The sequence below is a fragment of the Tursiops truncatus genome, chromosome 13 (assembly GCF_011762595.2).
Source record: "Tursiops truncatus isolate mTurTru1 chromosome 13, mTurTru1.mat.Y, whole genome shotgun sequence".
NCBI classification, from domain to species: Eukaryota; Metazoa; Chordata; class Mammalia; order Artiodactyla; family Delphinidae; genus Tursiops; species Tursiops truncatus.
This window is the reverse complement of record NC_047046.1, coordinates 24806861-24822092: the sequence shown is the minus strand read 5'-3', so window position 1 is coordinate 24822092 and position 15232 is coordinate 24806861. Positions and strand designations below refer to the sequence as shown.

Below are 15232 nucleotides of genomic sequence, written 5' to 3'. Positions count from 1 at the left end.
CACGTCTGGCCTCCAGGTAATCACCTGCCCACCGGCTTTGCCGACCCTCAGGCCTGAGTGTCAGACGGACGACAGGGGCGCCCAGCGACCCAAAGCGACCACCACCACTGAGGCTCGGCAAAGGAGTGCTTTGACAGCTGAACAAGAAAGAGTGGTCGTTCCATCACTAAACACCACGCATCCTACATAAATAAAAAGCAAATAGAGGAAGGAGATGCGGGGAGGGAACGAAAATTGGCACAGACACTGAGAGATTGCTTTCCAGTTTCAATGCGACAGACGCAAATCATGAGACTCCAGGGAAAAAGAAACCGGGGCCAGGTCTAGCTTTTCTAAGTAAAGCGTGTTCCCCCTGCAGGGCCAGACGGGGATGGGAAGCCAGGCCAGAAGAGGCCAGGGACTGGAGGCCCGGGAAACCCATGGATCCCAGAGACGTGCAAAGCACAGAGGACCCTGCTCCCCCCCCCCACATCCCCCAGGAGAGCAGCGCTGCTTTAAAACGGTGGGTCTGCTCTCCTCACAAGAAAAAAGTACAACTAAATAAATACAGTATGCAGACTTAAGACCTTCGAGTGACTTCTTTTTCTGTCCCTGCCTCCGCAGGTCCGTGAGCAGAGGGTAGAGTTGGGGGGGCACGTGGCCCCCTGTGTGCCGTGACCTCGGGCAGGAGCAGCCCGCTGACACACCAGCTGAGCCTTCCCATCCCGCCAGGGACATGGGAAGGGTCTTGGACAGTGCTACCTGTTACTGGTCTAATCGCGTGACAAGCAAACGCCTTTTCCTGAGTGATGCCACCGCTTCCCTCCTCCGGTTCAGCTACATCCTCTCTTCCTGCAAGTCCAGCATGGAAGTTTCTTCTCTCCTCGCCCTCATCCCTTTTTTGAAAAAAGTGATGCAATTCTTCACAGACTTGTTTCTTCAAAATACTTGGTGGTTTCCCCAGTTCTCTTTCCTCTAAGTCAGATGGTCAGGAGGGTTACCAGGCGCATGCTGGCTTCCGCACAGGTGTGTGGAGCGTGGGGGGCTCTGTCCTTCCACCTGCTTCGGGATGGGAGCCCCTACCCTCGGCCCAGCCTGTTCCTAATTCCCCCCCAACCCCAATTCCAAATGCTCAGGAGACTTCAGAAGTGGCTCCTGCTGGAAACAGAGCTGGCGCTTAGAGGAAGACGAGATGCCGCTGGGACATAGATTGTCCACAGAGTACATTCTAATATCTTATTAGGAATCTGAATCTGTTAGGAAAAAAATTAGAAACTATGTATAAAACTTAAAAATATTCAAGTATCAAAAGGCTATTCAGATCAAAGTTTAAAACAAGCTGTTGGTAAGCTGCCGCCGCCCAGAGGAAAACTTTACAAAAGTTTGCTGAGTGTGTGTAGCAAAGAGCGAGGAATGAAGCGATCTGGGGGGGGGGGGGGGGGGGGGCGGGACACGATTAGGGGAAGGGAGATTTGGGGGTAGATGGGCCACAGGCCGGAGGAGGCCAGAGATCAAGGCCTTTCTGAGCTGATGAGGAGAGGGCGTGCCCGGTGGGGTAGTCGGGATGGTGAACAGGATCACTCTCCCTAGACAACCAGCCATAAAGTGCGCAGCCTGGGCCTCCCTCCCCTGGTGTCCGGTCCTGGACTTTACGCAGCTCCGCAGGGAGCTGCCTTCCGAGGGGCACGTGATCAGCAAAAACAAAGCAACAGGATAGAACAGGAAGAAGACCCATTTCTGCACAAATCCTTCTAGAAAGAAAGAAGAAAGGAGGTGAAAGGGGTCAAGCGCTACACAGCGTAGATTTAGCTTTTCAAACCTGTTACAAACAGGAGTCGAATTTCTAAGTCTGGGAAATCGAAACGCCCCCACCCACGCTGGACAGGGCCTGGCCCCTGGGCACGAAGCAGCAGCAGTATTTATTCAAGACACGATACCAAGGGAATCTGCTCCTGTTCCCTTCTCCCTGGAGAGGGTGCATCTCGACAGGTGATCCAGTAGAAATCTTTAAACTCTCATAAGTTAAATGTGTAAATACCACTCCCTTTGCCTGGTCCCGCCCAGGCCCGTGACCGGAGACACGAGGGCTGGCTTGGGGCGCCCTCTGGTGGCGGCGTAGAAAACCACAGTCTGAGGCCAGCCCAGAGTTCCCAGGCCCCACCGAAGGTGGGCCTGGAACTGCCCAGGCCACTTGGCCTTTTGCCTTGGGTAGTTGTCTCTTGGCAGCAACCTGGCCCTGGGGGGTGGCCTAATGACTCCTCTAGAAGGTTGGGTTCCTGCTCTGTGGATAGCCCGTTTCCCTAGGAGGTTCCCAGGCCGTTCTGCCGCCATTTTGGAGGTGGAGTTGGGCCTTTAGACTTCGGTGGAGAAGAGGATGCTCTGTCTCTTGCTGTCTGGGGCAGGAATGGCCTCCAGTTGCAGGAAGTACAGCAGCACCTGGACCTGCCGGGCAGAGCAGGAGGGGACAGCGGCTCAGAGAAGAGGCCTTTCCAGCAGAGCCCCGAGGGCCCTGCTGGTGACACAAGCCTCTCATAGCAAGAGATCTGGTTGCCCCTGGAGGACGGCCAGGTGGGGCGGGCCCTGAGAAACCCCACAAAGGTACAGAGGAGAAAGCGGTGGCCTGGGTCCTCCCCACTCCTCCCTGCCTCGTGGCCCTGGACAAGTCCCTCTCTAAACCTTGGACACCCACCCTGCACAACTCGGTGGGAACCACCGGCAGGACGCAGGGAGGGGTAGACAGAGGCCACCTGCGTAAGGCCGGGTGGCAAGGGCCATCGTACCTGGGACATGACCTCCAGGGACCAGCTGTCGGTCATGGAGATGGGTTGGCTGGGGTTGGGGGGGAGCTTGCTCTCCTTGTCCGAGGGCCGGAGCAGCGTGGGGCCGAACACCGTGGCGAGGTTGTGCAGGGACATCTTGTTCACTGTCTCCTTTTCTGCCACCCTGCGGAGGGCCGAGGCAGAAGAGCGGGTGCTGCTGTGACACCACCTTGAGGATGGACGTGGGCAGGGACCCAGGCCACCCCGGGAGGAAGGGCTCAGCCCCAGCTGTGCAGAAAGCAGACCCCACCCTGGCTCTTCTGGGTCAGAGGGACCCGGGACGAAGAGTGCTCAAGGCCACCAGGTGGAGGGGCCGGTTCTGGGATGGATGGGGGGCGGTGGTGGTGGTGATCTGAGCACACCACTCGCCGTGGCAGAGCGGGATGGGGGTGGCAGTGGCTCTGGTACCCAGAGGGGACAACCACAGACCGGGGCAGGTGTAGAGAGAAGGCCCTGGGTGCCGGGGAGTCTGACACCGGGGAGACAGTGGAGCACGGAGGACCCCCCCCCATTGCTGCCTTTGGGGGTCCCGGAGCCCTGAGCCTCCACATAGGAGCTGGGGTTACCTTTTCAGGTGGTCCAGAAGGAAGAGGAATGTCAGGAGGTTGGCCTCCGGGAGTGACAGCAGCAGGTTAAGCATGCAGCTCTCCTTTGCCACGGGGTCTGAGAGAGCTGCAGGGGGCGCGGAGCGGTTACTTCTCAGGGTCACAAGCATGGGCTGGAGGCCTCTCCCAGGGCCCGTGTTGGAGGACACAGGACAGCCCAGGGCCGTCACCGTCCTGCCTCACAGCACTGGCCCCCACTGAGGATGCTGTAGTGGGAGCTGGGGTGGGGAGCTAGCCACCCTGGACGCCTTTTCTGAATCTCAAAGGGGTCAACAGCACCAAAGGGACCAGCGGCAGGAGGCGCCGGGCACAGCTGCCCTCCTGGCACACTCGGCCGTTCCCGCCTCCTGTTCGGAAGAGCCCAAGGCAGGGGAAGCCGGGAGGAAGCAGGAAGAGTGACAAGCAGGAGGGCCGTGAGGCCCCCAGGCCCCCTCATCACATCACCCTGTGCACCCAGGGGGCCAGGTCCTCTGTTGAACGGCCCTGGAGGGGGCCCATGCACCAGCGCCCCCCACCCTCCAGGTGGACTGGGGGTCAGGTCGGGCTTGAAGCCCTGCTTGACGGGGCCAGGACCTGGGGTAGATGAGGAGGACAGTGGCCTCCAGGACCCCGCACCCAGGCGTGTCCACAGCAGCGCCAGCTGCTGCAGCCTCTCGGGCGACTTGGAGGAACCGGGACAGCGGGCAGTCCGCTGAGGATGGGCAGAGGCCTCTCGGGACCGGCTTGGTCCTCGGTCCCCCGCCACACGCAGGGTTTGGGCTGAAACTCGGGCTCCCTCACCTCGCCCCTGACCCCCCTCACTCACCGATGCCCTCGGCGAAGTTGGGGTAGAACTCGTCGGTAAAGAGGGGCTCAGGCAGCTCTCGGAAGTAGAGCTTCAGCGTCCCGGCAATGGCGTTCACGTCCATCTCGCTCATCATCACCGACACATCCTTGTTGTCTGCAGAGAGCACAGACGTAGAACAAGGCCCACAGTGGACCCCGAGTCGCTTCTACCCTCTGAGCCACAGGCCGGGCCCATGCTGGCCACCCAAAGGGAGCTGTAACTGTGGCTGGGCCCACACGTCCAGGGCTCCAGGCCAGGCCGAAGTCCCGGCTCTGCCCTCTTCCACTTCCAGGACCCTCTGGGGTCTCGTGTCCTTATCTGGCAATTGGGGCAGTTCCACCGGCTTCTCTGCAGCCAGATGCACTGACCCCTGGGCTTCGGTTGGCACCTCTTTTCCACTCCCGGCCGGGGGCAAGCAGGCGGAGCCCTGGTGCAAGATGGGGCCGCCCCCATGGAAGTCCCTGGTCCAGCTCCACAAGAGCCATGCCCGTGTGGTCAGGACGGGTTAAGAACTGGCTTGTGCAGAACCTCCTCCCACAGTGCCATTTCCCTCTCGTTGTAACATAAACGGGCACGCCGGGATCTCGGCTTGGGCACTGTGCCCACACCACCATCCCACACTGCCCAGCCCGACACTCACTGACGTCAAAAGCCGCCTTCAGTGCCTGGATGTCGGTGGCCACTCCGGACACGCGGTAGATGCCCACTTCCTCCATGCCCCGGCGTTCGATCTCCTCCACGCACTGGCGCACGATGTAGGGCACCTTGGAACGCTCCCTCCTGCAGGGGAGGGGATGCCCTCAGTGCCTGGCAGCCCTGGCTCGGGCCGCAGTGGGGCTGATCCCCGCACCTCTCTGCACACCTGCAGCACCAGGTTTGGGCACACCCAGAGCCTTCTGTGTGTTCTCTCTCTGTTCTGAGATCTCACGATTATCACTGCTTATATCTTATCGGGGCCTTTCCAACAGCCCCAGATGGCTGGACACCCTACAAGTCACACACGACCTTTGAGGGACAGTCAGGAGGCTTTTCTAACTGAGGTCAGCCACTGGAAGTCAGTTAAAAGATCCCAGGCCCTGGGTTAACAGGTGACTGCAAGGGTCCTGGAAAGCGGTCTGGTCTCCGAGTCGGGTCAGGGGACCCGGTCTCAGCCCTGCCCCCTACCTGCTGTGCGAGAGGAAAATCCTGACCCCTTCAGGCCTGGGGCAGAGGTGAGCCCTAAGCCCGGCAGGCAGCCGGGCCAGAGGACCAACTCCATGGGGCTGCCTCACACCAGTGCTCAGACTCCTGTGATTCTAACACTTTTCTCTTCCACATCTTAACAACGGACAATTCCAGTAGCTCCAGGCAGGACACCGGGGTAAGAGCACTTCAAACACAGGAGACTTGCCGTCTGGAGGGTCAGCTTCAGTCTAGTTTAGTGACTGCATATGCAGGAGCCCGGCAAAGCTCTGTCCCTAGACACTCTGACAAGCAGCGCTTCTCTGGGGCACCTGCTGACAGTGCTCTCTGCTCCCGCCCTGAGCCACCCGGAGGTGCTGGGGGGGACGACTGGGGTGCAGCCGGGAGCAGGGAGCAGTGTTTGGACACAAAAGGTGTCCAGGGAGCGTCTGACGCAGGTCGCTGCCTGACGACCAGCGAGGTCAGGGCCCGGCCAGATTCCAAATCGGGGAAGCGAATGGATTCTGGCAGCAGGCGGCCTGTGTCCCTGAGAACTGCCCTCAAACCTACACACAAGCTTCTCCTGGCAACGGACCCGTGACAAAGGGGCAGCGTTTCCATCATTGAACAGGAGGCCTGATCGTGACAAATTCCGAGTGAGGGAAGAAAACCCTGTCGAGCGCAGCTCCGCGGGCAGCACGGGACGGGGGTGGGGCGCCTCTGAGCTTACGGGGACACCTTTCATGGTAAACATGGAGCACAGTGCTCCAAGGGCCTGGGAGGAGTCCCCGTGCAGTGACTGTGCACAGAGTAGGAGACCCACACCTGCTCTTTCCTCCAGAAACACCTGGGGAGGGGGTACCCTTAGGGACAAGAGACGCATGAGCCCCAACCCCTCACCACTCACTTGGTGACCACGGCGATCTTGACTCCGAAGACGCCTGTCTGTTTTCGGGAAGGCATCCTTTTCAAGCTGAACTCTCTGCTGGTGAACTTGACTGACAGCTTCACTTCAATCTGCAGGTGGAGGGGGCATGACCCTCTCACCCTCCTGGTCCTCACAGCCTGTGTTTCCAGGGGCCCCGGGATCTCAGCAATTCTATCCACCCCCCCACCGGGGTGAGCAGGGTAAGGTCCAGGTGTGGGGTGGCCCCTAGTCCAACTCAGCAAGAGCCAGGAATGGTCAGGGTGATCTAAGGACCAGCTTCTGCAGAACCTCCCCCAACGACCCCATTGCTTCTCTTTCTTATATAATTCTAACAACAATAACAAAACACTAGAGAAAAAGTATAGAGAATAATATAACAAAAAGATGAATTATCTATCAAATGGTAACATTTTGTCCTACATGCCCAGACTTTTTTTGGTGTGTGGTAGTAGTTTTTCTTTTTAAGGTCTAAATCCTTCTGGGGCAGAGTGGCATGGACATATATACACTACCAAACGTAAAATAGACAGCTAGTGGGAAGCAGCCGCATAGCACAGGGAGATCAGCTCGGTGCTTTGTGACCACCTAGAGGGGTGGGATAGGGAGGATGGGAGGGAGGGAGACGCAAGAGGGAGGAGATATGGGGATATATGTATATGTATAACTGATTCACTTTGTTATACAGCAGAAACTAACACACCATTGTAAAGCAATTATACTCCAATAAAGATGTTAAAAAAAAATCCTTCTGGGGAACTGAAGGCTAATCAGGGGTCTTAGTTTCTACGGGCAGACCCCAGGGTCAAGGCCCTGTCTGTCCCCATGATGCCACTGGATTGCCATTTGAGGAGGGATGCTCAGTGCCTGGCGGGTGACTGCACTCCAGCCACCAGGCGGACTCCTGCCTGCACACAGCGATTCTGCCCCACAGTGCCTCTGCCTCCTCCAGCCACATTCCCCCTGAGACACCGGCTCAGGCTCAGCCTCCTTCTGACTGTTTTGGAAGAGACTGGGACCACCCCAGCCTTCAGCAAGAAGCGGGTGTCAACACAGCCCCATGGGTACATACCCCATTCATGGCGATGATGGTCCGCTGCCAGTCTCTGTCCTGCAGGGCCTGGGGGTCCAGCTGAAAGCAAGGGGCCATGATTATCAGATGCCCTGGGGTCTGTGCAGAGGCCTGCCGGGCAGCGGCCCAAGCCCGCTACTTCTCCATGTCTAAGTCGAATCGGAGCCAGACCCTGGCCAGCACCGCTATCCAGAGACCAAGAGGAGTCCTGAGAGAGGAGAGGACCTGCTAGAAGCCCCCGGCACCTCAGAGCCCTCCTGCCCCCAGACTTTTGCTGCCTGTAGCCCAGGCTTGCCCCCGGGATGAGTCAGCAACAGCTCGGGGACTGCACCCTGCTCCTCCGGTCCCTTCCCAATGGGAGCTAACATCAGTGCTGGCAGCCCTGCCGTCCTGCTCCCTGCCCCCACCTCCGGCATCAGAGGTGCTTCATGCGGCTCGGAGGAGGCTGAACAGTTGATTTAAACACACTTTGGGAAGCCCGATTTCAAAAGCATCTTCCTGGGGGTGTGTCATCCAAGAGCTGGGGACACTGCCCCGAGCTCTGGCTGTGGGAGCCTGTGCAGGCGGGGTCTCCAGTCCAGGCCGGGCCCATGGCTCAGAGTCAGGCCCAGAAGGACCCGGAGCCCAGCTCCAAATCATGCCACTGGCGAGGGGCTGGACAAAGGCTCCCTGCAGCCCCTCTCGCTTCTCTCCCATAGAGCGCTGTCTGAGCGCCGGTCCTCGGCACCCTGCTGTTTAGTGTCACCTGACTGTGCTGCTGTAAGATGCCCTGACCTTCCTGGTCAGGCTGCGTGTCCCCTGTCCACAAGGGCACCATTTCCCCTGTTCTGGGGAGCGCATGTTCTATACCAGCGGGTTGGGCTGGACGAATAAGCACCTGGGAGCTCTTGTTAAAGAAATACCTCCCCAGTCTCCGCAGAATTGACAGCAGCACAACCAAAACCTGCCCAGGTGATTCTGCTATGAAGCGAGGCCAGGGAGCCACCACAGAACCTGGCACTCCTTGCACGGTGCCCCGGGATTTCATCGCTTGCTTTGGGTGATGGTTCATTTCTGCTACTAGAAAGTTGCTTAAGAGCAGGACCACACTTCCTGAGTGCTGCACACGCGTGCACCCCACCCCAACACATGGCGGTACTGCGCACAGCGTGCTCAGGACAGCCATCGCCTGTTTATCCGCTACAAGGGACCCGAGAGGAGACAGCCACCTGGGCCGTGTGCAGGAGACGCAGCTGGAAAGCGAGGCCCCAAAGCCCTACCTCTCAGGTGTGTGCACCCAGGCCCTCCCCCTGCCCCCGCTCGGCACAGAGGTCATCACAGGTACTCCTGGGGGTGAGCCTTCCTCACCTCCCCTCTAGATCCTACTGGGTACCATTCGCAAGGATCTGAAATGCATGGACAGACTGACACAGACAAACAGAGGGAGGCAGAGCATCTCCCTCCTGGGCCGTGTGGTGACAGGTTCTCCTCCTCTTCCAGGAGGGTCTCGGGGGCCACACTCCTGGGCTGTGGGGACCCCACCCTGAGGGGCAGGTCTGTGAGCAGAGAGCAGTCACAGAACACTCCCACATGGTGCTTCCCGACACCCAGCTGGGGTCACACCTCCTCTGGGGGAGGGTGCGTGCAGGGGGGTGACACCAGGGCCCTCACAGCTCTGGGGCCAGTGGAGCTCCCAGCTCTCAACCAGACCAGGTGTGGCGGGAGGGAAGGACGCGCACTGCTGGTCCCTCACCCCCAGCTCCCATGTCCTGGCCGCCCAGGAAGGAAGGGGGCAGGCATGGTTCTTCCTACTCCCAAGGAAAGGGACGGTTTCCCTCCACATCTGGCAGTTGTAAATAGGGAGACACGGCAGCAGAAAGATACCTTTCCTTTCCCTCCAAAGAACGGTAATCACTAAGCCCCTCTCCCCTCTCCTCTTCCCAGGACAGAGACTGGCACACACAGCCCAGCCCCAGCCGACCAGGAGAGGGACAGGGAGGGGAACAGAGCCCGACACCGGGCGGCAGGGACCCTGCCTGGCACCACCCACCCCGGAATCCCCGGCCCACCCGCAGGCCCACCTTGCTCTTGAACACGAGGCTTCGGATGTGTGTCCACAGGGCGGTGCCGCAAGCACATAGGTGCTTTTCGACAGAGGCCACCCGTCTCCGGCCTGCCCGGCTGGGGTGGAGGTACCGCAGGAAGCCCTGCAGGGCGGCTGCACATGGTGTCTCTCGCATCCTCAGCTCTGCTGCTCGAGGGGCTGGCAGCAGGGCGGGGGTGTGATGGACAGAAGCGCAATGGACAGGAGCGTGGCAGGGCAGGAGCGCGATGGGCAGCAGTGTGGCGAGCTCCCGGCCTCCTCTGCCTTTTGACCAGGCTTCTCGGGAAGCCCCGCCCCTGCAGTCTAGCCAAGGTAAAAGTTTCCCATCACCCCTGAGTTCTACTTTTTGTTTGTATGGGAAAAACACCCCCACCAGCAGCCTATTGGTTTTGGGAATTCCGATGCGTCACTATTTTCTCCAAAGCCCAGAAAAGCCAAGCTTCCTTCTCAAGTGGCTGGTTTCCTGTCGGTGACTTTGGAGGCGCTGAGTAACCCGTGTCTGCCCGGCTAGTCTGCCTCAGGGCAGACGTGCTCAGGGGACACCCCCCCCACCTCCCCGCAGCCAGTGACCCCATCACGGCAGGCACTGCCGGGGCTGGACTCAGGTGGGAGAACATCCCACAGCCCCCAGAGCACAGCCGGTTGGCCCAGTGACAAGGGGGTTTGGTGCCACCATCCACCCCCAGCACCGACATCCAGCCCCACCTCCACCGGGCCCCAGAGGCCGGGGCGCGCACTAGCCCCCAGAGTGCAGACCTGGGCCACGGCGCTGCCCGGGCGGCTCCAGTGGGAAGACGGTCCTGAGGCTGGCTCGGCTCCAACAAACAGAGCGTGCTGAGCAAAGTGGAAGCAGCATGAGAATAACACAACGGTGAGGCCGTGCCTCGGTTCCGTCCAGCCCCAAACAACACTCAAGGCTGGCGCGCTCTGTCCTGGGCTATTGAAAGCACAGGAAAGTAAACAAGTGGGGACCATGGAGGGGAGAGGGCCGGAAAACGGCAGTCGAGGGAAAACCCAGGGCCGCTGTCGGGATCTCAGCACGGAATGCGCCAACTGCTCAGAGACAGGGCCTGGGTGGGCACAGGGCCTGCTCACGCCTGTCTTCCCAGGAGGAAGGTCCAGGTCCCCGTTTCTCTCTCCTAGGGCTGGGCAAGGGGGGCCTCCGAGAAACAAATGTGGGCGGTAAGCCTGGTGGACGGTTGTCCCAAGGTCTGCCTGGAAGACGGTCCTTTGCGACCATCCAGGGAGGCGGTGAGGATGGGGCAGGCGCTGAGGACCAGGCACTGCCCTGCCTGCTCTGTAGCAGACACGGTCAAACGGGTCACCGACAGACAACCCCGGGGCATCTTCTCACCCACCCCAGCTTGGGCGGTGGCAGGACCGAACTGTCCAAAATGGAAATGCTGCTCCCTCCTCACCAGCCTCATTGGAGACTGTAGTTTCCTCCGGGAAACTGTCAACATCCAGGATGGTCCAGCGGGGCCTCCCCAGCCCTCCCGACTGAGCCCCACGTGTCTGCACTGTAACCCACTCCCTGGAGTGGTCCCTAAGAGGGGACCAGAGACTCCCCCCAGGAGGGGAATCTGCTCTCCCGCTTCTCCTCTCACTCGTCTATTCTTGGGAGCTCTATTCTCTCCATCTTTAACTCCTTCCTGCCCTTCCCTAACCCCAACCAGGCCACAGCATCACCCAAAAAGACAAAGGACAGTGCCAATCAAAAAGACAGATGGTAACAAGGGTCAGGGAGGATGTGGAGAAACAGGAGCCCTCGGACACCACCACGGGGACGTGAGCTGCTGTGGCCTTTCTGGAAAAGCAGGGCAGCTCCTCACAAAGTTAACCTTGGCTGCCTGACCTGGCAATTCCCCTCATGGGTCTCCACACAGGAAGGAGGAAAACATCTGTTAACACACAGACCGTGCACACATTCGTGGAGCATTAACCGTCACAAGCCCAAGCTGGAGACGACCCAAGTATCCAGCAACTGGCGACCAGATAGATAAACAAAACGTGGTGAGCGGATACACGGATGAGATGTGGTCCAGCCAAAAAAGGAATAAGATAAACGCTCTATGACGCGGGTGACCCTCAAAAACATTTTGCTAAGTGGAGGAAGCCAGTCAGGAAGACCACGTCATGGAGTATGGTTCTGTTTATAGGAAACACGCAGAATGAGCAAATCTATAGACAAAAAGCGGGTCAGCCCGGGCCTGGGGGTGGGAACAGGGCAAGGGTTTTGGGTGGATGGAAACATTCTCAAACAGGATTGTTGGTGACGGTTGTACAATGCTGTAAGTTACTGAAGATCATTGACTTACCTACTTTAAAGGGATGCATTGCATGGTATGTCAGTTAACGAAGAAAAGAAACTGGGCCCCAAACCGGACCACAAGAGAGCCAAGGAGGGACTGGGTCCCAGCACCACTCTCCCCACGGTGGCAGAGATATGCTTCTTCAGGACAAATCCCAGGGAACCCGTACAAGGATGTGCTCTTGTGGCTTTACATGTTCACAACTTTTACAGTTGAACATCTAAAATCCTCCTCAAATGTTCGTAAAAAACAATCACCACCCATTTTACAACACAGTCTCACCCCATTCATCTCTGACCCCCCACAGCACCTCCATCCCCATGCGCACAAGTGGCCCTGGCACGGTGAACGGCCATGTGGACGGAACGTGGATGGTCCTGAGATGATCCTGATGGCAGGTGCGACTCGGGGACTTTGTGACAGGATCAGCTGCCCCCTCCCCATCTCCCTCCTGCCCGACGGGTCTCCAGGGCTCTTATCCACACTTTGGTTGGTGTGTATCTCTCCTGCTAGAATGCAAGCGCCCTGAGGACAGGGCCTTCTCTGTTTCATTCACTGTGGTATCTCTGTGCCCACACATACATGCATATGATATGTAATGTAAACGTGTACATACACAGTGTTGTGCAACCATCCCCAATGTCCATCTCCAGAACCTGCTCATCTTCCCAAACAGAAACGGCCTCATTAAGCAATAACTCTGCCCACCCCACCCCCACCCCCACAGTGGCCTCTATTCTACTTTCTGCCTCCATGAATTTGACTGCCCTGGGTACCTCATTCAAGTGGAATCAGACAGTATTTGTCCTTTTGTGACTGGCTTATTTCACTGAGCAGAAGGTCCTCAAGGTTCATCCACGTAGTGTGTCAGAACATCCTTCCCTTTTTATGGCTGCATACCATTCCACAGTATGGTCGCGCCACAGTTTGTTTATCTACTCACCAGCAGCTGGTAGATGCTTGGGTTCTTTCCAGTTTGAGGCTGTCATGGGCTGTGCTGCTGAGAACATGTGTGTACAAGTCTTGGTGGTGCCTCCACATCTGGTGATGTTGCCAGGCACTCCCCTGGGCTCCCGGGGCACAATGGCCCAGAACTGGTGGTCGAATGGGGAGACTGACTGAGAGTGGGTATACCTCACAGCTTGGTGATGGCTGGAGTGTGGGTGCCAGGACGCCCCAAAAGGGGCACAGTTGGACCCCCTGGCCCATACCCAGTCCGGGTACAAGCTTCCCGGCTGAAGGAGAAGTCTGGGAAACCGTGTCCCACCCTGAGCCGGCCCAGAGCTGTAGTCTCAAATAAAGTGAGGGTCAAACCAGACACCCGAGGCCCCAGTCTCACCCGTGAGGCTCACATGAGACATAAAACATTAAAAAAAAAAAATCACTTCTGATGCTCCCATCAGAACCTGAGCTGTGAGCTGAGCAAGACACACACAAGAGCAAGGCAAATGGGAGCAGACGAAATTCCAGGATGTGATAGCAAGTTACCCTCTGCGCAGAAGAGACGGGACATTGCACAGGGAAGTGAGGGAAGGAAAACTGAAGGAAGAAATTCACGATAGCGTGAGGCTCCACTTTCCCTGGGCTTTGCTGACCCTGGTGATGCCCCCCGCTCCCTACCCAGGACATGCTGGGGCACATAGAGCAACTCCTCAGACCACGGCGCCCCGTACATCCCCATGAATCTGGCTGCTCTTGGAGCTTAGGATGTGCTCATCTCCACCCAGGGAACCAGCCCCTGAAGCCCCAGACGCAATGACCCTCAGTGAAGGCGTCTGTCCTGACTCCTCTCTCCTCTGACATAACTGCACCATTGAGGCCACTGGCTGCCCCAGGCAGGGCCTGCTCCGCCTCGAGGCCCATCTGCAGCATCCTCCTTTCTGAGCTCTGGACCGTGAAGCCTGGGGGCAGCTGTCTTCTTGTCCTCGGGCTCCCCGGGGCCTGGCGCATGGAGGCCATCGCTCACTAGGGTGGCACAGCGGGCTCCTGGGGTCTGAGGACGGACAGCTCACTGAGCCTCAGATCTGGCTTGAAGAGGGAGCTCACTGGACCCTCTACACCTGCCCGCAACGACCCTGGGGCCACGTCCCCACTGGACAGCCTGTCCCTCTTCCTTCCTGGTCCCTGGCTGGTGCTCTGAGCTAACCAGCTCACCCACCCTGGGTTCTGGAGGGAGAGTCCCCCACCCTCCTCTCGCGGGGGCTCCATCTCTCGGGGAGGGAAGCGGGACCTGGCAACTCACCCAGGACAGTCACCTGAAGAGCAGGGGCCGAAACCTGAGAGTCCAGCCAGTGGTTCCTGAACCCACCACTCACCGACACCAACAGGGGGGTAAAAACACATGGATCCGGAACCCTAACCTGGGGGACTGGGACCTAGCTCCCCAGATGATACTGACACCTCTGGCCCAGGCAGGTGTGTCCGATTTCCATCCCTGGCCCCTTGGGGCCCGCTGACCCCTGGCTGGCTTCCACTTCTACACGGCGCCCCTCGGACACTCTGGGGTGCTGCACCTTCCCGCCCTCATGGGAAGGGCTCTCCACTCAGCTTCCGAGTTAAGGTGTGTACCTGGGGCAGGGAGCACCTGGGGGATGTAGGCATGCGTCGCTCCCCCAACCCCGCAGCAGGACACGCAGGGCCACACACCCCTCACACATGGCCCGGCTCGGAAGGCACCTGGATTTACTGGGAAAAGCCCCAACGCAGGAAGACTGGGCCCCGGGAGTCATGGACGCCGTCCCCGAGGTGGACCCTCCACAGAAAAAAGGCATCCGTGGGGGGGAGGGGGAGGGAGAAAGAGGCCTGGCTGGGGTCCCAGGGTGTCGCTGGCATGACCACCCTCCCCTGACTTCCTTCTTTCTTCCTCCTGAGGATCCCGACTCATAAACAAGGTCCCCCCCTGGCCGCCTACAGCCTGAGTCACCAACGTCCCTCCTGCCCCTCTGGGATCCCCCCCGGGGTGATGATGGCTCAAGAGTGGGGTTTCCCACCGTGTCTCCCAGGGAAGCAGAGATGAGGGGGTGGAGCCAAAGCCAGCCTTGTCCACTAGCAACAGTGACGACAAATAATAATAGTAATAGCAGCAGCTGACACTGAAGGCCCCCACGCACAGCTCCACGCCCCCCACCCATTTACAGGTGAGGGAACGAGTTTGGGCGGACACAGCTATGACTCACCCCAGGTCCCAGGAGGTGCAGTGGGGGTGGGGGACTTGACAGTCTCTCCTTGACTCAAATCTACAGGCTTCTCAGGGCTGCCTTCCAACTGCAAGCATCCCTCATTTTTCTGTGCTCTGCAGATACTGTGTTTTTACAAACTGAAGGTTTGTGGCAACCCTGCATTGTTAGATGCTTGGCATATTTCAGCAATAAAGTATTTTTTTTTTTTTTTTTTTTTTGCGGTACGTGGGCCTCTCATTGTTGTAGCCTCTCCCGTTGCGGAGCACAGGCT

The 15232-nt window shown here is 58.7% G+C and overlaps 1 protein-coding gene across 2 annotated transcripts in view; it reads right to left on the bottom strand.

Annotated features, from left to right (window-relative positions):
- Positions 1–254: 254 nt before the first annotated feature.
- BCR (BCR activator of RhoGEF and GTPase) overlaps positions 255–15232 on the bottom strand; it is a 99835-nt gene continuing 84857 nt past the window's right edge. For both annotated transcript variants that reach the window (XM_033837285.2, XM_033837286.2), the window contains exons 17-23: positions 7388–7447; positions 6298–6407; positions 4870–5009; positions 4209–4343; positions 3365–3470; positions 2760–2922; positions 255–2421 (exon numbers count right to left, since the gene is read on the bottom strand). In XM_033837285.2, the coding sequence (XP_033693176.1) occupies positions 2332–2421; positions 2760–2922; positions 3365–3470; positions 4209–4343; positions 4870–5009; positions 6298–6407; positions 7388–7447 (804 nt within the window). In that variant the 3' untranslated portion in view covers positions 255–2331. The remainder of the gene's footprint in view (positions 2422–2759; positions 2923–3364; positions 3471–4208; positions 4344–4869; positions 5010–6297; positions 6408–7387; positions 7448–15232) is intronic.